The sequence below is a fragment of the Perca flavescens genome, chromosome 9 (genome assembly GCF_004354835.1).
Source record: "Perca flavescens isolate YP-PL-M2 chromosome 9, PFLA_1.0, whole genome shotgun sequence".
NCBI classification, from domain to species: domain Eukaryota; kingdom Metazoa; phylum Chordata; class Actinopteri; order Perciformes; family Percidae; genus Perca; species Perca flavescens.
Window position 1 is genome coordinate 24,791,997 of NC_041339.1, and position 25,206 is coordinate 24,817,202.

A 25,206-nucleotide genomic window follows, 5' to 3' on the forward strand; every position below is an offset into this window, starting at 1 on the left:
CCAGGCTCTTGGTAGGCGGTGTCTGACGGGCCGGTTGGGGGTGTGATGAACAGTGGCAATAGTAGTCACATTAATAATGGAACAGTGACTGGATGTAGCGGGAAGCTGCAGGGTTCAGCAGGAAGCAGCATGACATTGCAGGACACCGCTGAGCTCAGCAGGGAGTGCAGCAGGACCACGGCGACAGCTGGAACCAGGATCTTGGTGCCAACGTTCTCCAAGGAAATACGCTGGGGGGAAAAAACATAAGGACTCCGGGGAGTAAACTCCCCAGAAGCTAGGATTAGTAACAAGCATTTCTGGGACGGGATACACACAAATAGTAATAGTAATAGTAATAGAAAGGGAAAGGAGAGAGCAGCTCAGTGTGTCAAAGGAAGGAAGGAAGTCCCCCGGCAGTCTAGAACTATAACAGCGTAACTATAACAGCGTAAATAAGAGAGACAGGTCATAAGGAGAGTAAGTAAGTATACTATAAGTGGTGGCATGGTCGTGCCGGTTGGACAGGATCCTGATTGGCTGCTTTCAGTCAACCAGGTACTCTGATGTTGTCACATTTGCAGACTACAACCCTTTACCAGTAACAGCTATTGCCTTCCATAATGCAGCTGGTCCATTACCAGCTTCTGCCGAGCCGCAGGTTGACATATTTAAAGTGAGTGTATTGTATGAAGAATGATGTGTACATTTGCAGCCACTACACAAACCCTGTTTAGTGCTTTTTCTTTTGATTTTCCTTCTTTTAAAGCACAACTCCTGTTATGTTTTACCTGTTCTTTTACATCATGGTGTTTGATCAAGATGTCGGTCTTTATCAGTGACTATATTTACAGTTCATGAACTACATTAATCCAACTACTGACATCATTCTTAATTAGACAATATTTGGATGAAACTGGTTCTACTACAGAGCATGTCTGAGCATCTAAAGCATGTTACAGCATCAGTTTACTTCCAGTTTTTATCTCCACACCCAACCTGTCTGTCATGGTGCTAACATGGTTTACCTTCTATCCAATGTTGTCATGAATACTTAGCTTCAGGCTGTTTTTGTTACAGCTATACAAATGGTAGAGCATGCATCCTTTAGCAGTTTGATTGCTGTATGTGTGAAAATTGTGATAGTCAGGATTTGAAGGTAATTAGAAAAGTAAATTTCAAAGGCCTTTCCTATTTGGAGTATTAATTGAAATAACTAAAGAATATTGCAGTTCATGTAAATATTATGTAAATTAATCTAGTCATATCTCAATTATTGGATTGTAACAGGCTGTGTAGGTAAAATTTCACATTGCTTACAGAAACCTGGCCAAAAGAATGCTTCCATATGCTGATGTGACATACACATCACAAGGCAATGGCATCTCTGTATCCCGAATACTGTCATTTATGAAAGTGCTTGAATTTATATATTTTGTGCAAGAATAGAAAAAGTTTTCTTTTGATATTTTTGTTCCCAACGTTAGTAAATAGGCTATAAATTGTTTTGCTACGCTGTGAGAAGTGTTCACTCATTCAAGTCTTTCTTTTTAAAGGGGCGCTATGCAGTTTTGGCCATTTCTCGCTTTTTGCTGGCAGGTTTCTCTATAGAGCTCCCCCTACAGCTTCGGAATAGATATTTGCCAGCTCCTATGTTTACTTGTGGCTCAGCCATGACGATAGTGTGAAAAACTCCATCACTACCTTGTTAGCCGGTTCCTGAATGGGCGTATGTGTGCAGTGCCGTGAAGCAATTTGTTACATCGCGAGACCTGATATCACTCGATTCTTCCTGACGTTGAAAGTTGCAAGGGTGGGTTTTCCGCTCACAGGCGCTAGGGGGGAGCGAGACGACCACCATTCAACTCGAAAAAAAGTCATATAACCATTCCAATAACTCTGAAGCTGTTCAGTTAAGGTACATTAAACAAATAAAAAACTGCATAGTTCCCCTTTTAATTGTTGTTTGTGAGCTTCTGTAAAGCCTGCTAGTTCTCATATAACAATGCTCAGTGTTGTAACTGTAATTAACCTTGATCCGTGTCTTAAACTGCCATGTTGGGTCCTTGAGTTTGAGGGAATTGGGCCTGGAAAATCCTTGAAAAGTCCTTGAATTTTGATTTTAGTCACATGTTCATCAATACAAAGCAGGATACCGTGTCCGTGTTAACAGCGAATACCGAGTGAGACTTGAAACTGGATATGTATTAATAAGAGGGATACTGTGAGTGTGTTAACACAGTTCACACTTCACTGTCGTCAGGGAAACAGTGAAACTAATCAACCCACTGATCTGGTTGTCAACACTGTAATGCTGCCTGCATGAAAATCTCCAGCTTTAATAGTTCATTTAGGGTTGCTTAATGCAGGTGTCATTTTAGAAAAGTGGTTGAACGGCATTTAGTTATTTCAGAAACCTTTTTCATGCCATGTTACCAAATCTGGAGCTACTGGGATCTGAGCGTTAGCCCCCTTTATACAGCACTCCCACCACCGCCACTAATATTTGTTTGTGTGATCAGGACAAAGAGAGGGGGAGGGGAGGGGAGTGGAGTGGTAGAGAGCAAATAAAGCTACATTGGGGGATTGTAGTTGGGGGGTAAATTACAAGATTTATGGTGCGGCACTTCACGAAATGCATGCATCCTGTACTTAAAACTCCCCCTTACCTCCAGCAGGCCTGTACATTAGCCGGCATCCCCCCACATCAACCCTGTTCAGTCCCCACCCCTCTGTCCCCCCTACCTACTAGAATATAAGATCTTATGGCAGCTTGGTGTCACTAATGAGGGCTGAACGCCACAACGAGGGGCAGTCTGTTAGTGGTAAGAGGCCACTACGGTCACCAATCATACCAGTCTTCAGCTTGACAGCCCTTTCATTTTCTCTGGCTTAGTGCTTTAAAGCAAACGCAGAAGTCTTTCAGTAACTGATTGCAAGTTTTATTCACTTTCACTTGGCAGAGTAGCTGCTAGTGGTTAGCAAGTAAGTCAGAATTAATGTCAGTATGCAAATCTCAATCAAATGTCAAATATGCATTCCATTTCTTCTATTAGACTCCTTGTTTGAGTTTTAGCGCATACAGGCTCGTTCATGTTTTATCAGTGATGCAGCCAATACGTGTGACAGGATAATATAGGAAAGCCCTAATAGAGCTGCAACAATAAGCCAATCAATACATTAGCTAATTAACAGGCAACTATTTGGTTATTTGATTATTTTATTCTCCAGTGTGAAGATTTTTCTGCTTTTCTGTTTAATCTGATTTTAAGCTGAACATTTTAAGGGTTTTGGAATGTTGGTCGGACAAGACAAGCTATTTAAAGACGACATCTTGGGCTCTGAGAAGTGTGAATTGTCCCAGTCAGAAACCGTTTTTCCAATTATTCCAACACCACATGAATGAAGAACAAATGCGTATCTGGCACTGTAAGCAAATGTGAAAAATAATTTGTGTATCCGCCCCGGGATTCAGATTCGCTCCAAATTTAAATGGGTTCATGCCTGGCCCATGCTACATCCTTCCAACCAATTTAATGAAAATCGGGCAATTAGTTTTTCCGTAATCCTGCAAACAAACAAACGGACAAACCAAGCAAAAACATAACCTCCTTGGCGGATGAAGGAAATAAGCAGCAGACTTTCTGTTACAGCTCTAAAAAAAAAAAGTTCAAACTGGGACTGCTGAGCTGCACATTTTAACAGTTTTTCAGTGTTGGTCATTATCATCATAGGACAGATTTGTTATATATAATATTAAAAAAAAACAGTGGAAAATGGCCATCTCAATTTCCTAAAGCCCACATCTTCGAGTTGCTTGTTCTGTCCTACCAACAGTCCAAAACCCTAAGATATTCAATTATTGCTAGACAAAATATAGCAGTCAATCCTCACAATATTGAGAGGCTTAGACTAGAAAATGTTTTGCCTAAATCAGTTATGGAAACAGTTGCCGATTAGTTTTCTGTCCAACAATTCATTTCTTCAGCTCTAATATGTAATGATAATTTCTGTAAGTTATGTGCTGTGACGTTAATGCTTTCCAGTGATGTGATATGGAATGCGGTTCACTGGAGTACAGAACATCATCAGGGTTAGGTGTGGCTTTGGCTGCTCGCTGTTGTGTCTGTGTAGTAACAATACACTGCCTGTGTTTCACAACCTGCTATTTTCAATAACAGATTATGAAACTCAGTGACCTCACATAGATACTGTGTGATATGTAGTTGTAGATATAACTTTGAACGCCTCGAGTGCAATACTGAGGCTGTACCACTGCTTACACACTCATTAAGAAAGTAACTGTTAGGATCAAGTGTGTGACACATAAATAGAAAGACCTCCAACAAGATATTTCACTATCACACTGGCAAACTATAGGCTGGAAAAACAACCACAGGCTACAATGGCCTCACTGTACTCCCCAGAGTTGGCGCCCCACTTTTACTGCTAACTTTCACCGAACTTTTCCAGAGCCCGGGGCCCCGCTAGCAGCTGGACCCACATCAGGTTCTCATCAAGCCAAACTGGCCCACAGCATTTCTCTCTCTGTCATCTCCTCTAATGATCAGAGGGCAACTGATTGGTTTCTCATGACAGATCTTTAAGGATGAATCTCTATGTGACATTTAAAAGTGACAAATTGTCATAGTAACAGCGGGAGCATTGAGGACATTTTATATCAGCTATCTGATGCGTCATTACATTTTGCTTTTGTGACTGCAGAATACCCCCGGTATTCTTCTGTCAGATCTTTAAACATTTGTATTTGATACAAAACCATAAGTTATTGCTTCATCTGCTTTCTCCTCTTCCTCTCCACAGCTGTATGAACTGGATAGAGACCCAAAGAGGAAAGAGTTTCTGGATGACCTCTTCAGCTTCATGCAAAAAAGAGGTATGTTACTGTGTGTGTGTGTGTGTGTGTGTGTGTGTGTGTGTGTGTGTGTGTGTGTGTGTGTGTGTGTGTGTGTGTGTGTGTGTGTGTGTGTGTGTGTGTGTGTGTGTGTGTGTGCGTGTGTGTGTGAAATAAACACAGTACATCAGTACACCACATTGGCTCTTACTCATTGAAGTACACCTACATTTATTCAGTTTCTTATGTTACCATATTATATCTCCTCGCTTTATATCCACCCAGTGTCATACAGAGGGCCTAATTTACTAACACTAGCGCAGTTTGCGCTGCGTCTGTTTATGCGAGTTCGGTAATAGCGCACGCTATGCTTCCACATTTTGCGTAGTATTTATCAACCCTGACACCCATCAGGCAATCAGCGTCTTTCTCCGCCCACTATACCGTAAATTGCGCTGTAGCGAAGCGGTACTTGTGCTATGATATGGCTGAGTGCAGACTGCGATATTTGTAATGTAGCGAGGAGTTTAACAACTGCTGGAATGGGATGTGAACGCTGAGTGGGAGATTCAATTTCATCTTTGATTTCTTCCAGTAACTCTAATATTGCATGGCTGCTTGATCTGTAACGCTAAATGATGTTGTGTTCACTGACAAAGTGTGATTCTTATGTTAAAAACATTTTCAGCCTCGCCCATGTCTTCGTCTTGCTCAAATTACTGTTGCCATTTCACCAGCGGCATAAAGGTCTACGAGGAAACTCGATTGCGGCTGGTTTAGACCTGCTTTTAAGAGGCGGCGAATTTCCCCCTCAGAATCGAGACGCGCTCTTACTGACAGTCTTTGTAAATACCACGGAATATATAATTAGGTGCACTTTGCGCTTATCCTGCCACCTTTTTGGTTGGAACTCCCACTTTCCCCACAACCCTCCCACGAACGCATATTGAAAGCGCAACTTGTCCCTTCTCGCTCATGTGGCAGACAATCTGCGATTTTACCCAAGTGCGCCCTGTTTGTAAATAGCCCACATCGGTTACGTCCGTCTTTGCGACCAATTAGCGCCTGGAAACAGGCGCAAACGGCTTGATAAATCTAGCCCAGAGACTCTTAATAGTTGGATATATAGAAGGATGATCCACCCCCACCTCTCTCTCTCTCTCTCTCTCTCTCTCTCTCTCTCTCTCTCTCTCTCTCTCTCTCTCTCTCTCTGACATATGACACAGCACCATCTACTCATTTTTCACTCACATGGGTGGGGTCGTTATTCGTTTCGGAGATGATTGCTTAATGGTTGTGCAACCTCATGTCGTTCCTAGGCTATAACTGGAAGAGACGCATCATATTAATGCATAGGAAGAGATTGGTTTACCTTCCCATCCTGGTGCTTGTCCATGCGGCCCTGCACACACACACACACGCACACGCACACACACACACACACACATACACACATGCCACCATGCAGGCTTTTCACACACACAACATCAAAACTGCAACTGCAAACTATGCCAAAAACAAAATCCCATTTTGTCTTCACCCGGATAACAAATCATACTGATTGTGCAATATTGTATTTGCATGTATCGGAATCAAACAGCTCTTCCTTCTCTCATAAATACAGAACAGCCTTGTTAATTTGACAAGTTGATTTATGGCTGAATTAATCTGATCAGCAGGCCGTGACATGAGACGTCAAACGTGTGCTGCTGACAAACTGACAAAAACAGTACTAAATGTTCAGAGTGTCAGCCACCGGCAAAGGGTGGATCTGCCAAGTCCGCTCTGAGAATCTGAGAGCTCCATCTGCAGGTTGTACTGATAACTGAGGCATCACTCCCTAATATGCAAATCTAGGATTGATCATATTTCATGTCAAAGGTGAGAGTGAAGATTGGGTTTGGGATCACTTGGTGTTTAAATGGATATAACTTGATTAAAAGATTCATAAAGCCTTTGATTTTCCTTGCTGGGAAAAAGGACATTTGTCACAGCTTAATACAAAATTGAATGTATTGATTAGGTCTTGCCCCAAGGCATTTTGTCTCATACTTGTTTTTTCATTAACTGACACGCATGTCATCTCTGGTTTGAAGAAAACTTTGTCAGGTTGAGTAACATTAACAAGACAAATTCTAAATTTAATTAGTTAAAATTAAACTAAATTTAATGGACTGAAGTTCATGTCAAGTTAATTTTATTTATATATCCCAATATCACAAATCATAAATTTGCCGCAGGGGGCTTTACAATCTGTACAGCATACGACACCCTCTGTCCTTTTCGACTCTCGCTTCGCATAAAGAAAAACCCAAACAAACCATTTAATGGGAGAAACTTTAGGAAGAGCAACTGAGGAGGGAGTTCTCTCCCAGGATGGACAGACGTGCCATAGATGTTGTGAATACAGAATAGACCAATGTAATACAATTTCAATATAGACAATCCAAATGACATATATGAAAAAGAGTTCACCGTGTAATCTGGAAAGAGGACAGGCTACACAAACGCACAAGAGGCAAAACTGAAGCACATCATTCACACAGATAGGAGAATGGAACAAACAGAGAGAGAGATTTATGGCTGAATCACAAATTTGTCCCAGGGGATTTTGCAGTCTGTACAGCTTTAAATCAGCCATTATGTTTTTGGCAACATGTTTTTTTGTTCATGCCAATAAAGCAAATTGAATTATAGAGAGATAGAGAGAGCTTGTGGGGCACAAACAACAAATTAATATTATTCTGGTCGGTAGGACTACTGGCCTTAAAATGATACATTGAGACTGAGACCAACCCGCCAGCTGGATAATGAAAGAATGAGCAACTAAAACTAAAGTCAAGGCAAAAAGATGAGTTTTGAGTTTGGATTTAAAGGCCTCAACAGAAACAGACTGTCTGATGTCCATAGGGAGGTTATTCCTAGAGAAAGGGGACCCAATAGTTAAAGGCCCCGTGGTCTGCTGACTTCTATTTTTTTAAATTCTGGGGACAGACAGGAACAATGTATTCGGATAGCGGAGAGTCCTGATTTGAGTAGTAGTAAGTAAGGTATAAGGAGATTAGACAGGTAGGAAGGGACGTGCCCAAGTCATCAGAAGCACCTTAAAGTCTGATCTGACATGGGTCGGGAGACAATGAAGGGAAGCTCAAACTAGTGTAATATGGTCTCACTGGTCTGCTCCTTGCTGTGAGTGTGTTTGTTGTCAAAGTTGGAAAAGAAAATCCGAAGATTCTTCAGCCTACAGTACTTGTCCGTTGAAGGACAAAAATTCATGGCCTAGGTAAATAAATGTCAAGCATGCAGGGTGGTAAGTAACCAATTATTATACCTCAGCACCATGATTCACCATCAGTCCTAATTGGCTGGTAAAATGGTTAAAGGTCTTTTCAAACATGTCAAACCCCCAAGATTCCCAGCAAGAAGCCTTTTTCTGTCTACATGAAAAGAAGTCTCTTGCCATCACAGTGTTTTTTTTAATTATTTCTGGATGACCTTTCCCTCTGTGTGTTTGTGTGTTTGTGTGTTTGTGTGTGTGTGTGTGTGTGTGTGTTATTACAGGAACCCCAGTGAATCGTATTCCCATCATGGCCAAGCAGGTTCTGGATCTGTACATGCTCTATATGCTGGTGACAGAGAAGGGCGGCCTGGTGGAGGTCATCAACAAGAAACTGTGGAGGGAGATCACCAAGGGACTCAACCTGCCTACCTCAATCACCAGTGCAGCCTTCACCCTCCGCACACAGTCAGTACACACACACACACACACACACACACACACACACACACACACACACACACACACTATTGATAGACCGTTTTTATCGGCCGGCCCATATATCGGGCCGATATTTGCGTTTTTACGTGTATCGGCAATACGCGGCTGCTGCGTTCGCCGATAGTTTTTTCCCGGCATTATTTACAGACAGGCATCCATTTGGAATGATATCCATTGGTAACTATTGAAGCCTTTGGACTAAAGTATAAAAGCTCAATCCAAGATCTAAAATTAGGGCCAAAACCAAATCTACTCAAACACTCAAACAAATAACTCCACTCTACCCTATCAAACGCCTTTTCAGCGTCCAATGAAAAGACCACTTCTGCAACCACACTGGACGCTGGTGAGTATAAGACATTTAGAAGGCGGCGCACATTCGAAAAAGAGTGCCGTCCCGTCATAAAACCCGTTTGGTCCGGGGAGATCACCTCTGGCATAACTTTTTCCAAACGGCGTGCAAGTGCTTTTGCCAATATTTTGATATCACAATTAAGGAGGGAAATAGGGCGATATCACCCAAATTCCCTTCCATCTTTCCCTGGTTTTAACAGTAAAGTTATGGAAGCTTCAGTCAAAGTCCTGGGCAAAGTACCTTTAGCTTTCGAGTCATTAAACATATCAAGTAAAAGTGGAATCAATTGCCCTGCAAATTTCTTAAAGAATTCAATTGGGTACCCATCCGGGCCGGGTGCCTTCCCATTTTGCATGTTCCTAATCGCATCCGCAATTTCAGTGTGCGAAACAGGGAGCTCTAATTCTGCTCTACTGATTGCACTAATCGTGGGCATATTTAAATTTCTGAAAAAATTATCCATAACTGTATTGTCTTTAGGAGTTTCAGATGAATACAAATTAGAATAAAATGCCTGAAATGTATCATTAATTTCTACAGGATCAACCGTAATTTCCCTATTTTCTCTCATAATACACGAGATATGTTGCTCAGATGCTCTACTTTTTAACTGGTGGGCTAATAGACGACCCGACTTTTCCCCATGTTCATACATAATGCCCGTGATTTCAACAACATCCTTGCAGTTTTTCTGACGCAAACAGCTCATACTTAGCCTGATGTTCTACTTTTTCTTTATAAAGTTCCGGGCATGGGGAAGCTGAATATTGGCTATCTATCACATGTACAGTTTTGATCAATCTTTCCTGCTCTAAACTTCTGCTTTTATTTAGCATGGATTTATATGAAATAATATTCCCCCTAATAACAACCTTGAGTGTCTCCCTTAAAATAGTTGGAGATACACCATCACCTCTATTAAAATCAAGAAACTCATCAATGGCTGATGAGATCATTTGACAAAATCCCTTCTCTTTCAGTAAAGAAGTATCCAATCTCCATGAAGTATACTCCGCACTTTTGTGTGATAAAGAAAGGTCTAAAAGTACTGGGGCATGATCAGATTCAACTATAGATGAGTATTCAATTTTTTTAACCAAAGACAGCAGTGCTCTATCAATGAAGAAATAATCAATTCTACTATCATTATGGTGTGCGTGGGAGAAATACGAATACGTTTTGCTCAATGGGAAACAGAAACGCCATGGGTCGACACAGCCTACCTGATCCATGAACAATGACAATCTCTTTGCCATTTTGGAGGGAGAGTTAGATTTTGGTTTAGAACGATCCAGAGACGGAGTAATTGTACAATTTAGATCTCCCCCAAAAATTAGAGAATGGGAATTGAGACTTGGAATGGATGCTAACACTCTTTCAATAAATCCCTCATCGTCCCAATTAGGAGCATATACGTTCACCAGTATGACAGGCTTAAAATATAAACATCCTAATACAATGACATATCGACCTTGTGAATCCTCTTTTACCTTAGTTGGGTTAAATGGCACTTTCTTATGTATCAGGATAGCCACCCCCCTAGACCTATGAGTAAATCCAGAATGAAATAATTTACCCACCCATGTTTTCTTTAATCTGAACTGATCTTTCACTAATAAATGAGTTTCTTGCAAAAAAGCAATTTCACATTTTAAAAATTTCAAATGTGCAAATATTCTTGCTCGTTTCACAGGACCATTCATCCCCTTGACATTCCAGCTTATAAACCTGACAGCTTCACCCAAGTCTACCCTTATTCATAAGAAAAAAAACTCAAGACTAGTAGACCACAAATACTTAACAAAACTGACTCACAGTGAAAACACATGACGCATCTTCCCCCTCACCTGAAACCCCCCACACCCCACACAACAAATACATAATAAACTGAAACCCATAGCGCGTGAACTGCCTATGTCTAGATCCCAAATTGGGATAAACTGCAGGCTCGCTAAAGATGCCTTACCGGTGAACAACCTTTAAACACTATGTTATCTACAAGAGTCCCAACATTTGTCAATGTACATCAGTATGAAAGTGCCATACATTTTACAAGTTAAATAAGGCAAGTGTGCTTTTATCAATTAAGAGCGGAGTACCTAGTCATCAAGCCGACTAGATCAATTCCACCAAGCTTGTATTAAGTCCATTACCTCCCTTCACTCAGAGGACCCCGATAAACTTTGTCGAGAATTCCTGTGCTTTGTCCGGTGAATCAAAGGTGAGCGTCTCTTCCCCCAAGATCACCTTCAGGCGGTCTGGATAAACCAGGCGGAATTTCACTCCCTTCTCATACAATGCTCGTTTAATTCCGTTGAAAGCCCTGCGTTTTTTCGCCAGGGTAGCACTCAGGTCGGGATAGAACCAAAGGCTTGCATCATGGAACTTAACCTCATGGCTCCTTGCCCAACGCAGCGCTGCTTCTTTTTGTTGAAAACTTCGAAAGCACACCACAAATGCTCTAGCAGGCTTCCCGTGCGCTGGTCTAGGAGCCAAGGATCTATGTGCTCTCTCCAATTCAGGTGACTCAGCGAAGACACTCGACCCCAGACAGTCCATAAGTAGCTTTTCGATGAATTTGACTGGATCTTTGCCGTTCTCACTGCCCTCCGGAATATTCACAATTCGCAGATTCGACCTGCGTGATCTGTTCTCGAGATCATCCACCCGGTCTAACAATTCTTGATTTGCCACTTTCAGCGTGTTTATCGTTACTTCAGCAGTATTCAAGCGCTCAAAGTTCTCACCAGCTATAGCCTCCGTTGATGCTAGTCTGGTTTGGAACAAGTTGACGGTATCTTGTATAGCCTCCACAGAAGTCTGGAGTGGTTTGAGCAACCCTTGAATCAACGTGGATATATCTTCCGTTAGAACAGATCTATGCTTAGCTAGTTCAGACACCAGTTGAGGCATGGATCCAACATCTTCCATCTTGCCGCCAGCCCTGTCCTCTGCCATAGCTGAAAGTTTGCTAGCAAGACTAGCCTGTCGTGTTGACAGTGTTTGCTGCGAGGATTTCGGTTTGCCACTCATTCCAGCCATGACACAAAGTGTAGTATACGTTATCTCGCAAATGTATGATTCCTCAAAAACACAAATTGAAGCCCAGGGCAATGTTAAAACAGTATAATTTCAAAAGTTAACTGGGAGCTCCGTACTGCGTGTCTCACCCCCACAGCGCCATACCGGAAGTCGACGTTCTCATTCCTAACGAGAATGAGACCTGCATTTTCAAGATTCTTGTGCCGTTATTTAGTTAATTATTCTATCACATCTAGTTATTGTCAATCACTCAATATCTTCTATGATTAAAAGGCGAGTCAATTTTTGTCTGTGGTTTTCCAGTAGAGTTACTTTTTTATTGCGCACAGCTCCATGTTTGGAGAAGCAGACAGGAAGCTAAGCAGTGCTTTGGATGCCATACTGCTTTGGACGCCATGATAGGTCACATCCGAAAGTCACAATACCACGAACCAAAGTCACACAGTAACACTAACTGGCTAACTGATCAAGGCAGCGATAGCATCTCCTGTGTTCTGCAAGGTGTCAAAGGAGTGTGGTGGTTTTTTTTAATAGAGAAATATGTACTGCTGTGGATGAGGTTATCAGCAAAACCTATTTTAGCCATCTAAAAAAAGGACCGCCTAAAAAAATCTTAATAAGTTTAAGCTTATGCTATATTTAGAATATTTTCACCGCTTTACCTTGCTGTCAGACAGCCCTTTCCGACGGGGAACTGAAGCAGATATTGTTCTTAAAATCCACCAGACTCCATTGACAAAAACATGAATTTCACCTTGCATAACACGGGAGTTGCTGGTCTAACGTTACCCCTGCCTAACGTGTTGTCCATAGTAGTTACGTTACATTGCTTTGCTTCTGTGCCATTATTGCCAAACTTGGCACAGCTAACGTTCACTCAGCTATTGCTAGCGTTCACAATAACCATAACCTTAGACGGGCTGGTGCGTATGGTTTGACCATGTCCTGGATGTAGGATAGACAGAGCCATTCACAGCACAGTAGGCAAGTAGCAGTGTCTTGAACTGGATTTGAGCAGCCAGTGCAGGGTGCGTAGAAGCGGTGTAGACCTCATTAGGGGTTATTTTTTAGAAGACATAATACAAATGTATTTATGTGCTGAGTAGCATAGAAAACTGATCTTGATGTGTAAAATTAGCAAAATATCCCTTTAAGTTGACTAAAGGTTCATCCCATCCATCCCAAAAGTTTTAAATTAAAGCTTCTTCAAGTTTTAGGAACAAGTTGACATTTTCACCTCTCAAATCTCACGTCTGGTCTGAACTCGTGTACGCAAGTTTTTGAGTCAGTGTGGACTTGCGGTGCAGCATATAATCACTTTAACAGGAAAAGGAGAAGTCCTCAGTTGATCACGTATCAGTAATGGCAGATCTGGCTCTTTTAGAAGACCTCTATGCGCCGGTCTGCAACATTGTTTTAGCCTGTGGGGTTCTGCACAACATCGCACAGGAAGACACGGTGCCATAAATGTAGCGATGGAGCCAGATGACTCGAGTCCGATTTACTACACTAACTACTTTACTAACACTGTTGACCGCATCAGTGATCTCTTTTCATCCCGCATTCTTTCTACAGCCTTTAATACCAGTTTTCAGGCTGCCAATTAGTACACACGTTAGTGCAAATGAACCAGAGATATCAGGGTTTCAATCTCCACCTCTGAAAAGTTCCGCTTCTCAGCCGGATTACGTCTCGCCATGTCGTAAATTGTAGGGGCGAGGCCTCAAAACCCAGAATATATTGGGGCGTGATATTTAAATGACGATCGTTTCCAGCCGCCGCATTTATCAATGTACGACCATTCTTACGCTCGGATTGGTGTGATACGAACTTTTCATGAATCCCACGTGAAGCCTGTCGTAAGATGATTTCTGCGCTCATATCTGCGCTGGTTTCTACGCTAGGTTGATAAATGAGTGCCATTGTGTTCCTTTCAGATACATGAAGTACCTATACCCATATGAATGTGATAAGAGGAGTCTGAGCAACCCCAACGAGCTCCAGGCAGCCATCGACAGTAATCGGCGGGAGGGCCGCCGACAGAGCTTTGGCAGCTCCCTATTTACCTATTCGCCCAACGGGACGCCCACCATGCTCTCCTCACCGAAGCTCCCGTCAGCCAGTGTGGGTCTGACGGTTGGCACCAACGGGGCCTCGCTTACCCCCATCCAGAAGATCAAGAAAGGTGAGAATACACTCACATCACATTACATGGGTTAACTGTTGGAGTCAATGTTTGAAGACTGGAAAGCAGGAAAGAGTTCATTTTGAGAGACTGACTGTTGATTTTGGTTTTGTAATCTTTTTTTTTTTTACATTACTCAAAATTGTGTTAAGAAATGTGTTAAAAATGATTCCAACTTGTCTGTATCATTTTTAAATGAAAATATCAATCCTTCACATCACTGGAGATAGTTCCTCTGTGAAATTCAGATTTTACCAAATCTTGAGTTTCAAAGCAATATATATACTGCTAGGAAGCAGATGTGGTGAACATGTTTGAGTAGGAAGCTCAAATCTTCATCTTTCCCATTTAATAGAAATTAATTTGCTGTCCTCTCTGCTTTAAGCGATCTTAATACACAGTAACATACAGTAGTATCTCAGACCAGCTGGTTTTCTGTCAGTGTTGTCTGGGATAACACATCATATTCAGTTGTATTTGAGTTGAAGTTTTCCCCCTCTCTTCCTCTCTGTGGTGTCCGGCCAGAAGAGGAAGGAGGCCAGCCACTGCCGGGTCTCGGTGTGGCTCGTCTGCCAGCGGGCCTTGCGGGCCACACAGTGGCTGCTGTGCAAGTAGCGGCAGCTCAGGCAGCTCAGATGGCGGCTCTGGAGCAGCTGAGGGACAAACTGGAGGCCGGCGAGCCACCAGAGAAAAAGATGGCGCTGTCGGCCGAGGAACACCACCGACTGCTGCAGAGAGCTCTGCAACACAACCTGCTGGCCATGACCACTCAGATACCCATGAACATCCGCATCAATAACCAAGGTACTGAACACACCGTCAGTTTCTGATATATTCAGAACATGAGTAGAACAAAAAAACCAGTCAGACATGATTTTTCACATCAGATGAAGAAGTACTGTGCTCCCCTGTGGAAATTCTTCCACTATCAAATCAAAATTAGCTAAAATTGCGAACAAGCTTTCTTACATCTGCTGAGCTCAAAAGGTCGAACTTTAGAGGTTCTTTTTCAGACAGAAGAACACACTGATGTCAACTTCAGCAGTAATTTCCAAATCTATGATCGATGACTTTTGTTCTGATTAAAGTAGATATCGTCTTTGGTCTGACAATATAATATAAAAGTTATTTTTTTTTATTTTTTTTATATCTCTGTTGAATTTAAGAAAGTTCATACTTGGCCATGTATTTCCATCAGAGTGCCAGGCAGCAGATATAAACAGGGTCATTTGGTTCAACAGACATCAATATTCATTTAATAATTACAGTTATCAGTCAGCACAAAGTATGATCTTCCAGAGAGATCTACCTCTGAAGAAATTGTTCTAAGAATCTGAAATAAAAAACTAAACAATGTATTATTACCACATCACATCTGCTCTGGGTTTTACATTTCATTGTTTTACCCAAGAATTTACATGACCTGGATTTCACACACTCTCCCTCTTCCTGGCAGTTAGTATCTCAATACACTCTTGTCATTTTACCACAAACCACAGTACCCAACAGTGAGGAAGTAACCCACAGCGGGACTATATGTTGACCTGTTTAGCATATAGAAGCAACATGCATACATATACAATACATGTCTGAGCTGGGATTCCCTTCTGCTATCAAACACTTAGATCTTATAGCAGAGCTTGTGTTGGTTGATGTCTATCTGATTGAACACGCAAACTGTTTCTCAGTACTGATTATACAGGTGACTTCAGAGAAATGTAGAATTGGATGTTTTTGCAAATTCACACAATTGTGCTGTCAGAGAGTATTGTGTATTTGAGTTGCTCTTTTGGTTTGTAGATAGTTACGGGAGAAGTCAACTCTGGACTGGTGTTACAAAGACATCTTGTAGTCTTTAAACTGAATAAAACTACAGTTTTATTTAACACAACTCTACTTTGTGGTTTGTCTTTCTTATAGACAGCAGGCAGGACTCGGCCCTGAACCTTACCACAAACGGCACAAGCAGCATCAGCATGTCAGTGGAGCTGAATGGAGTGGTGTACACTGGTGAGTATCGCTGTCATGTGGCACAGGTCCATCTTTCTTCTTAGTAAATATGTACTTTACTTTAAAGGTCCCATATTGTAAAAAAAAAAAAATCCCTTAGTCTTTTTGTCACAGTATGACTACCAGGTTTGGTAATTTCCACTCCCCAATTTAAAATTTGTATCCCACTCACTTTTCTAGTTTCATATTGATTTTCGTAAGAAAATCCCTCTTAACATTGTCCTCTTACTATGCAGACACTAGGGTCCGACAGGACAAGCGAGGAGTTCATAAAATGCCTTCAATGATTACTGTGTGCACAGAGGACAAAGAACTTTTTTTTCATCTAAAGAAAAGAAAGAAAGTAAAAAAAAAATCCCAAGTGTTGACCAATCTTGGAAAGAAAGCAAATGTTAACTAGTCCTTTAAGCTTTATTTTAAAATTAAACAAAATGAAACCGGCAAACTTTGTATTCTAACCTTTTAGAATACCTCTAACTTTTTTTGTGTTTGTTGTATCTTTTCCTGTTCAGGCGTTCTTTTTGCTCAGGCAGCAGCAGGAACGTCCGTCTCCAACAAGACGGTCAGCAGTCGTGTCGCTCCACAGCAGCAGCAGCAGAACACACCTACCTCAACCTCATCCTCAACCTCCAGCAACCTGTTGTCTTAACTGGCCTTTCCCCTTCTTTTTTTTTAAGTACCACGCTAAGTAAAGCCAAAAATCAACCTCATTTTCTACATAATCTATGCCAAAAAGAGAAGAACCATCAACTGTACAGAAAGACACAAACTGAAACTCCGATCACTTGAAGTACACTATCTCAGGTTTTCGCTCACCAACTCGCCTCTTTTGTTCTTCATAGCCAAAATGATTTCGGGAAAAAAAAAAGAATATCTCAACTGAGAGCCAGTATATGCTAAACAAATATGTATGCACAACCTGTAAATTATTTATTTCTGCATAAATGTACAGATTGTTGGAGAACAAAAGAGAAGGTAATAACTAGGAAGGTTAATGCACTGTTTACACACACAAACACAGCTACTGATTGACAGCAATGTTTTATCCTCTAGGGGAGGGATTTTGTTTATTTTATTTTACCTTTTCATTGTCATTATTGTTATTCTCTTTACTGTGTTTTATCATTTAAATCTTTACCAATCCCCTCACTGCAGGAAAAAAATATATATATATATATTTAGAATTCTATGAAAAGAAAATATGAATAGCCTCTATTTTAAATCAGAAAAGCTTTAAAGGTATATGTTGTTTCGTTAGGGCATATAACAATTTACCGTTGTGACCTCATTTTGTGTAAAACCTTATTCACATGGCAGCCATTTTGGATCCCAATTTGGAAGAGTCTGGTGCCGGTCTGCGGCATGCCACAGATTCTCCAGTGAAACACAAATGGAAAACAGAATATTGGTTCACTTTTTCACACATTTTATCTATTATCTATTGCTACCAGAGTCTCGTCAGTAGCGAGTTAGCTAGAGTGCTATGTAGCTGATGAATTCCAGCAGTCTTTTTCCTGAGACAGCTGGCTCATTTTGAATTAAAATCCTTACCTGCTTGTTGACATAAGGACCGTTTAATGTATATCTGTGCCAGTCTTGCAGGTAGTTTGTCAAGTTAGTGTTCAAAATCGCTGTTTTCTAAGGTCAGGTGGGGAAAATGAACTAAAGCCTTTCTTGAGTTTTTTTTTTTTTCCTGCTCGATGCATCTCAACACGCTGGACTTTCTGAGCCTCAGTGGCGTCCACACCAACTGTTGCTGTTTGGGCTTCAGATCGTATGTGAATAACGTTTCTGATTGTTCTCAGGTGTCCGTCAGCTCATCGCTTTGTACAATCTCTTGACAGAGCAATGTATTTAACATCTTTCTCTGCGGAAAGATCAATTTTTAATTTTAATTTTTTTTCTAACTTGGCCTTCTAGTGGAGTGATTGTCTTAAGGTCATATGCATGCCTGTATTTGTAGATAAAGCCCTTCAGGGATCAGGAGTGAGGCAGGAAAACTGTGATTTCCTGTCTTAAATTCACAGGAGTCGTGTATCCACTAAATCCTTGTCATTGTGGAGACACTCACGTGGACAATCAGGTGTCAGGAGACGCTATCTGAGCTTCAGAGCAACTTATTAACTTTAGTTACTTCAGCTCATATCGGACGTTTTGTTGTTGTTTTGTATTATAGATTACAGATGATTTTATTTTTTGTTTCAGCTTTGTGTTTTACATGATTTAGTGCTTCTTCTGATCCAAGTGCTTCTTATCCTGTGTTGTGACAAGGACCAGGTCTCCTTGAGGCTGGCTGTCAAGGATATAACAGAGAATGTCTTGTGATCTTCTGACTATTTTTTTAGATGTTGCTTAATTAGGGATTTTGACAATGTGATCTCAGAGGTAATAGCTGTGGCTGAGCGCTTGCTTGTGTCTTATTGTTTGTACAAACACTCACTGCAGTTAGATTTATAAAAAGTGAAATCTGCCACAGTGGAGATACCATATCATTCATGTGTAGTTGTGTTTCTGCATTTTGAAGTCAATCAATCTATCAGCTTTTTGAACTTTAACCTGTGTTACCTCTCTAGACTGTTAAAGATTGTTACTCTACCCACCCAACCCCACCCCGACGCAAAGCAGCCTCATTCCTACTGACGTTAGGAAGTAAATCAGGCTTTGTATGTGGGTTCTGTTTGGAGGCCTTAACACAGCATGAGATGACCAGAGAGCCAGCAGTACCTCCGTCTAATCAGTTTTTACTGTTCCAGTCAAATATCACCAGATGGCCGTTGCGGCTTTGATTCTGGACTCGCTTCTCGGTGGGAAATCACCACCAGCTGCTACGCAAACACTGTTCAGTTTTGTAAAGTAGGCTACTTTACCATTACTCTCATTCAAAGACACACACAATAATGAAATGCTCTGATAAAATAGTGAGAAGTGAACTGTCCAGCCTCACTTGTTTTAATACATCCTACAAAAAGAAAAGTGAAGCTTTAGTTGGATTTTAAGTTAGTTTGTCAGAGGCAGAACCAGGGGTTAATGCATAGACTGTAAAGGTGAAGCCAAAACATCTAGACTGCCCCCCTGGTGGCTGGCTGCAGTACAGGTCATAAATCCCACTCCCTCCATGTTAGTTGCTGGGACATGTGCCAAACAAAAAAATCACACGTCAAACACATTTTCCCTAAGATGGTTTCTGTCATTCCTGTCATCAGGTAGTTCTTATCACTCAATGTATGTTGAAGTGTTCATTTTTCTGATACGTTTGGTTTTTATTTGTTATTTGATGCTATAAAAACGGGGTGAAACGTCATGATTGACAGCTGTGATTGACTCGCGATTGGTCGGGTGGGTGTATTGGTGGGACTGCCCAATCACTACTGCGCAGACCGTTTTTGGGATATTTTGGCTTTACTTTTGTACAGTGGGAGGAAGTGGAGAGACATCGTCCATCTTTATACAGGCCTACAGTCTATGGACAGAACTGAAAGCAGAGACAGGATGTCATTGGTTGTGTTAAATCTCAATGAAGCTGAAAACCATAGTGTTTCCATAGTGAGGAAAGAGAAATTCTTGTCAAATATTTTAACAGGCAGCTGACTCTCCACATGGGGGCTCTTTATGTCTCATAGTTGCTGTTTTCTTTGTGGGTGTTTGAGTTTTACATTTTTACACTAGTATCACCTGTCGGCTAAAATAACTACTGTTAGGAAAACTGGTCAGATGTCCGCAATGGCACCTCAGCTCCACCCAACCACGACCCTGCAACACACACAAACACGCACACACACTATGCGGGACCGAGGCAAAGGATGCTGGGGCCGTCACACTATATACATAAATAATGATGGAGAATCATTGCGTCTCACTATCGCTAACCTTCAGTGGTTGTTAACTACTCAAACCAGAACTCACTTTGTGATTGTACAATACCAACTGTAAGCTTTTTGTCATGATCATTGAGCTTTCTCAGGCACTTAATTAATAATCATTAATAATTTCAATAGGTCCCAAGTTTATAGTTACTCAACACAAAATACAGAACTTTGCAGCTGCAAACTTGCAGTTGTTGGCTGTCTTATTGTTGTAGTTTTGGCATAACAATCTTTGAATCACTCAAACAATGCTGATCATGTTGATTATTAATCATTTTCATAGACCTTACATACAACAATACGAATGTTACGCTCTATGTTTTATCTGGTGTTCCTTTTCCTTCTCCGTTAATATTTAAGCTATAGCCATTGTCTTTTTATATGGTATAACAACTTGCTTTGATTTTGGAGCATCAAAATAGAATTTTCAATTCCAAGAAACACGGAAAAAAATGGCTAAACTAGCTTTAGCTGAGGCTATCTCCGCAGTTTTTATGAATTTTCCATGTTTTTTTCCCTCCAAAAATATATATTTGATGGTATAACGGTTTCTGTGGTAAAGTACGATGTCAAAAATTCTGATTCTGGGGTTAACTCAGTTCTGACCAAATATGTAATTACTATGTTTTGCCTTTGTAGGGCAGAATAGTCTCTACAGTAATGGTGCTATGCCAATCCATATAGGCCATAACTATGACAAAAAGTCCCAGGGTAAAAAAAAGAAATTAATTTTACATTTAGGGTTGTCTTTCTCCTCGATTACCGTACTCTGTGCAACCAGCTGTAAATGTCATGAACTACAATGTTAAAGGAGGTTTTTACTTTGTCTGTTTGGTGGCACTCAGAAAGCCCACCATGTATCTCTCTCTCTCTCTCTCTCTCTCTCTCTCTCTCTCTCTCTTTCTGTGAGTAGCAGATGTCACAGTTGCTGATAATGGCTGACAATCAAAAGAGAAATGCATGGCTGAAAGCATTAGTGTTGTAGCATTGTGGGGGAGGGCTGCTGCAATCAAAATTCAATCAATACTGATCTAAAGGATCAGCATTGCTTTTTTAGATTTGACCCTGTGACCTTTTGGCCCCTGAGCTAAACATTCAAGCACCTGCTCTCTTCAATGGATCCGTGTTTACCACATATATCTATCGACCGGCTCTGTAAGATATTTGCATTTAAACAGTGGAGGTACTGTTTTCTCGCTCTCGTTCTTGCTCTCTTTTAGTATATGCACGGCAGCATCTTCAGGGAGTGGTTTTAATTGCGTGGTAGCGACAATCCGACGATGTTATGACAACACAGTATACCTCCAAACACTCTGACATCCCTTCAACCACAATCAAGCCCTGTTTCTACCTCAAGAACTAATAAAGCTTTGGCAAATATGTTTTTTGCTTCAGCCACAACAGACTGTTCAAGCAGGAAAATCTCATCGAAATGTTGTTAATGCTGGTTTATGAAGACATTGACTATGAAAGAGATTGTAATTATCACAGACAATCAGATATCACTTTTGGTTATTTGGTTATTGCAAGGGGAACCAGAGATGTCAGTATAGTTGAGGGTTAGGTTCAAGCTTCAACGTCTTAACCAAGAGCTCCCCTCAGTGGGAAGTTTTTGTCATGACGCAGAATCACTTTAGATTTCTCAAATGGAAACACAAAAAGGTCTGAGCTAAGGCTGCAAAGATTCAATGTCCTTCACTCTGAACATTTACTGCTAACAAATTAGATATTTTCAGTGTTCATATCTTCATTTTCTTCCAGTGTTTCCAGTATTTTTGTCTTGTTAAGGCGACAAAGCCTTTTTAGATCATTATAACGGGATACTAAAAAGTTCCACTGATTTAAAAAAAAAAAAAAAAAAAAAAACGTTGTTTAAAAGGCTCCACTGAAAACAAACTCTGTTAAAAGCATTCACTTACATAATTCATTTAGTAAAAGTAAAAATAAAAATAGTAAACAATCAATAATCAAACATCCTGTCTCTGTCCCATCTGTTTCTCTCCATCAGGCAGGTTCCTCAATATTTTAAGAAACATTGGAGCAATGTGGCAGTGAAAACTGTATGAGTCTTAACTCAGTATGAAACCAGAAGTTGTTCTTAGTTTTGAAAAGAGTTTATAGGAGGTTTTGGTTCAGATTTGTTTCTGAATGTGACCAGCTGCTTTTTATGTCTGTAGCTGCTTTGTTTTCATCATTAGCTAAGACGATGCTTGCACAAGACTTTGTGTCTGTAGTTCTTGTCAAAGTTATATTATTGTTGTGTGGTAATGCAGTTTAAAAGCGTGGGTTGATTTGAAAAGTCTGCTTGTTTGGTGCGTTCACATGCTGCCGGGAAAACACTTTTTCATCACGTTCTGAATGCATTTTGTTTGTCTTTGAGTTTGATTTTGCGACAATATGGGTAGTAAATGTAGTGTCTTTCAGGGCCTGACTCCCAATCAGCACAAACCCTCCAAGTCTCTTGTGGTTGACTTGCTCACTCTATGTCATAACTTTTAAGTGTTTTACACTGAAATGTTGCTGCTTTCACTCCCACCAGAGCCGTAGCTAAATAACCTCTTGAAACCTTACTAGATCCAGAGTGTCCTGCATCGAAAATTGACAATGACTCCTGCTCCCACATGTTGCCGACATGGAATTCTGCTGGAACATTTACGGGTTAAGGTGCCTGTTGGGATTAGGGGCTTTTGACTGAACTTCACCACTGACTTTACCTCCATCAAGGGGGGATGTGGACAAGGTGACAAAGCTGTGACAATTGTATGAATTAACCTGTATTACTAAGATTCATTAAATAGAATATTTCTGAAATATGGCTTTTTAGGGCTATGAATTATATCATGTTCATATTGTTTTTGCTTTTTCTTTGCTTTCTGGATATGCTTTAGCAATCCTGGCATACAGAGATTACATTTAAAACAGATTTGTTAATACAGCGATAATGATGATAATAATCGTGATTATTTTAGGGAAGCATACTGTATGATGCGTGTGTGGGCTTCACGTGGCTTCAAGTTTACTTCAGAATTGAAACAAGGCTCTTGTCTCTTTCAACTTGTCAGGAAAATCTATCTCTACCTTCAGTTTGATGCATTTAACCCAGTTCAAGTTACAATTTTGTGGGTACGCAAAGAGGGCGTGAGAGTGGTCACCAAGGTCTGAAATCAGCTACAACATACCAGTATAGTACTTAAAAAGTAGTTAGGATCTCATGACACACGTGCATTTGTATTGAAAACGAGTATTGTGGTGTAATTATATCATCTAAATACTCTCAACAGATATTATCACCCTGGTAGGTGACTGGGAGGTTTATTTTGGACTCTGGGGTGTCGTTCTCCGTCTCTCCGTCTCTCTCTGTGTTACAGGTTCGTAACACTTCTGCTGTTTAGTTTATTTGAGCATCAACAGGGAACCTCCAACTCAACAGATAACTACAACAAGTAGTGCTCCCAGGAGCACCGTTAGTACTGTGAGTCGTTTTTCAGTCTGTTCTATGAATGTGTGCTTATTCCTCCTTTTTCTATAAATGATTCAATTAGTTTAATGAATGGGATGTTTCCTGGTAACCACGTCGGGCAATGCAACTGTTTTATTTTTTCTTATCTTTTTTTTTTTGGAAGGGTGAAGATTTTTTCTTGCCTATTTACTCAATATGTGTTTGTGTGAATACTTTTATTTAGAATTTGAAATTAATAAAATATCACTTTTCTTAAATGTCACCAGAGTTTGGGGGGTGTCTTTTATGTCCTGTATCCTAAGATAAGTTGTATGACGTTCCATCCTTTTTAACTGGTTAGCTTAACTAAGTCTTCAATTACAATGTGTCCATTATATTTAATAACTTTGATGCTGGCACCAAAAAGCAGTGAATGCTCCACTTAAATGATTGTAGTTAACAGGGCTTAATCTTTTTACAGCATCCTCTGCATAATGAGTCCTGAATTTACCTTATTAACTTATTATTTCATTCTTTTAAATATCTTAGTTTTATTTATTTAAAAGTACATTATTTGCCTCTAAATTGTAGTGGAGTATAGCAGAAAATGGAAATTTTGTAATAATGTAGGCCTACTTACTTTTCACCACTGCTAAATTGCTGTTGTGATCTGAATACTTTTTAGGAAGCCTTTGGTGATATTAGCCTATACATTTTTTACAGTATATTGCAGTACAAAGTTCTGTTTCTATTGACAATACTTACTGGAAATAATTTATTTTATGTAGCCTACTTTACTCCGGATTTTTTTTGCTCTCAATGTACACAGAAATAGACATACGGCTAAATACGAGAACAACAAAGGTAAACAAACATTTGACTACTGGATAAAGCTATGTACAGCCTCTCCACACTGACGCCTGCAGGACATACCCAACAACCACAACTTTTGTGTCACTTACTCATATTTTATCTAACATTTTAACTGGTATTTTTTTTACTAACATGTTAACCTTTTATTTATTTGAAATAAAATTTTGAGGGAAAATTGCATTCATTAAAAACATTTATCTAAAAAATCCTGTAAGCATATCACCCGAATGAACACTTTTCTTAGTATTTATCATTTAAATACTCAATATTTTCTGAATTAAATTCTGAAAGGTTCAAATTCTCATAGAAGGATTAATAAATTGACAATCCGCTCTACTGTCTGGTTTTTGTTTTCACAATATAATATTACATTCTTTTTAAATTTTTTTATTTAGAATTCAATTTACAAATATACAGTCATAATATTACATTCTTGGCTCTATGCACGGCAGTGCATGACATATTTCCGGTGAAATCAATGTCAAACAAACACTTAAGGCACAGGCTGTGCACCAAAATACATCAAACCACTCCAGCCAATCACCGACAAGATGGTTGCGGGAGGGGGTGGGGGTTAATGACAGTTATTCAGTTATGGCGCTTACCCACTGCTAGTACCAGCCCTACTCTACTCGGCTCGACTCGACTCGAGCCGAGTACCCTCCATTGTCAATTGCAGATTTAGTACCGCCTCATGCCTGAGGCGAGCACGGCCGGTCGTCATAGCGATGCCGCAGGAAACTGCCGTGACCTAACGCGACACACACACAGAACGTCGAAAGTGTGTTGTTTTTTACACTCGGCAAGAAAAATTTTGTTTCAAAAGA

The 25,206-nt window shown here is 40.4% G+C and overlaps 1 protein-coding gene across 1 annotated transcript in view; it reads left to right on the top strand.

Moving 5' to 3' along the window:
• arid3a (AT-rich interactive domain 3A) overlaps nt 1–23,789 on the top strand; it is a 60,540-nt gene extending 36,751 nt beyond the window's left edge. The window contains exons 4-9 of the mRNA XM_028587854.1: nt 4,804–4,876; nt 8,396–8,579; nt 13,947–14,194; nt 14,720–14,998; nt 16,115–16,204; nt 16,717–23,789. Of these exons, the coding sequence (XP_028443655.1) occupies nt 4,804–4,876; nt 8,396–8,579; nt 13,947–14,194; nt 14,720–14,998; nt 16,115–16,204; nt 16,717–16,853 (1,011 nt within the window). The 3' untranslated portion in view covers nt 16,854–23,789. The remainder of the gene's footprint in view (nt 1–4,803; nt 4,877–8,395; nt 8,580–13,946; nt 14,195–14,719; nt 14,999–16,114; nt 16,205–16,716) is intronic.
• Nucleotides 23,790–25,206: the final 1,417 nt, after the last annotated feature.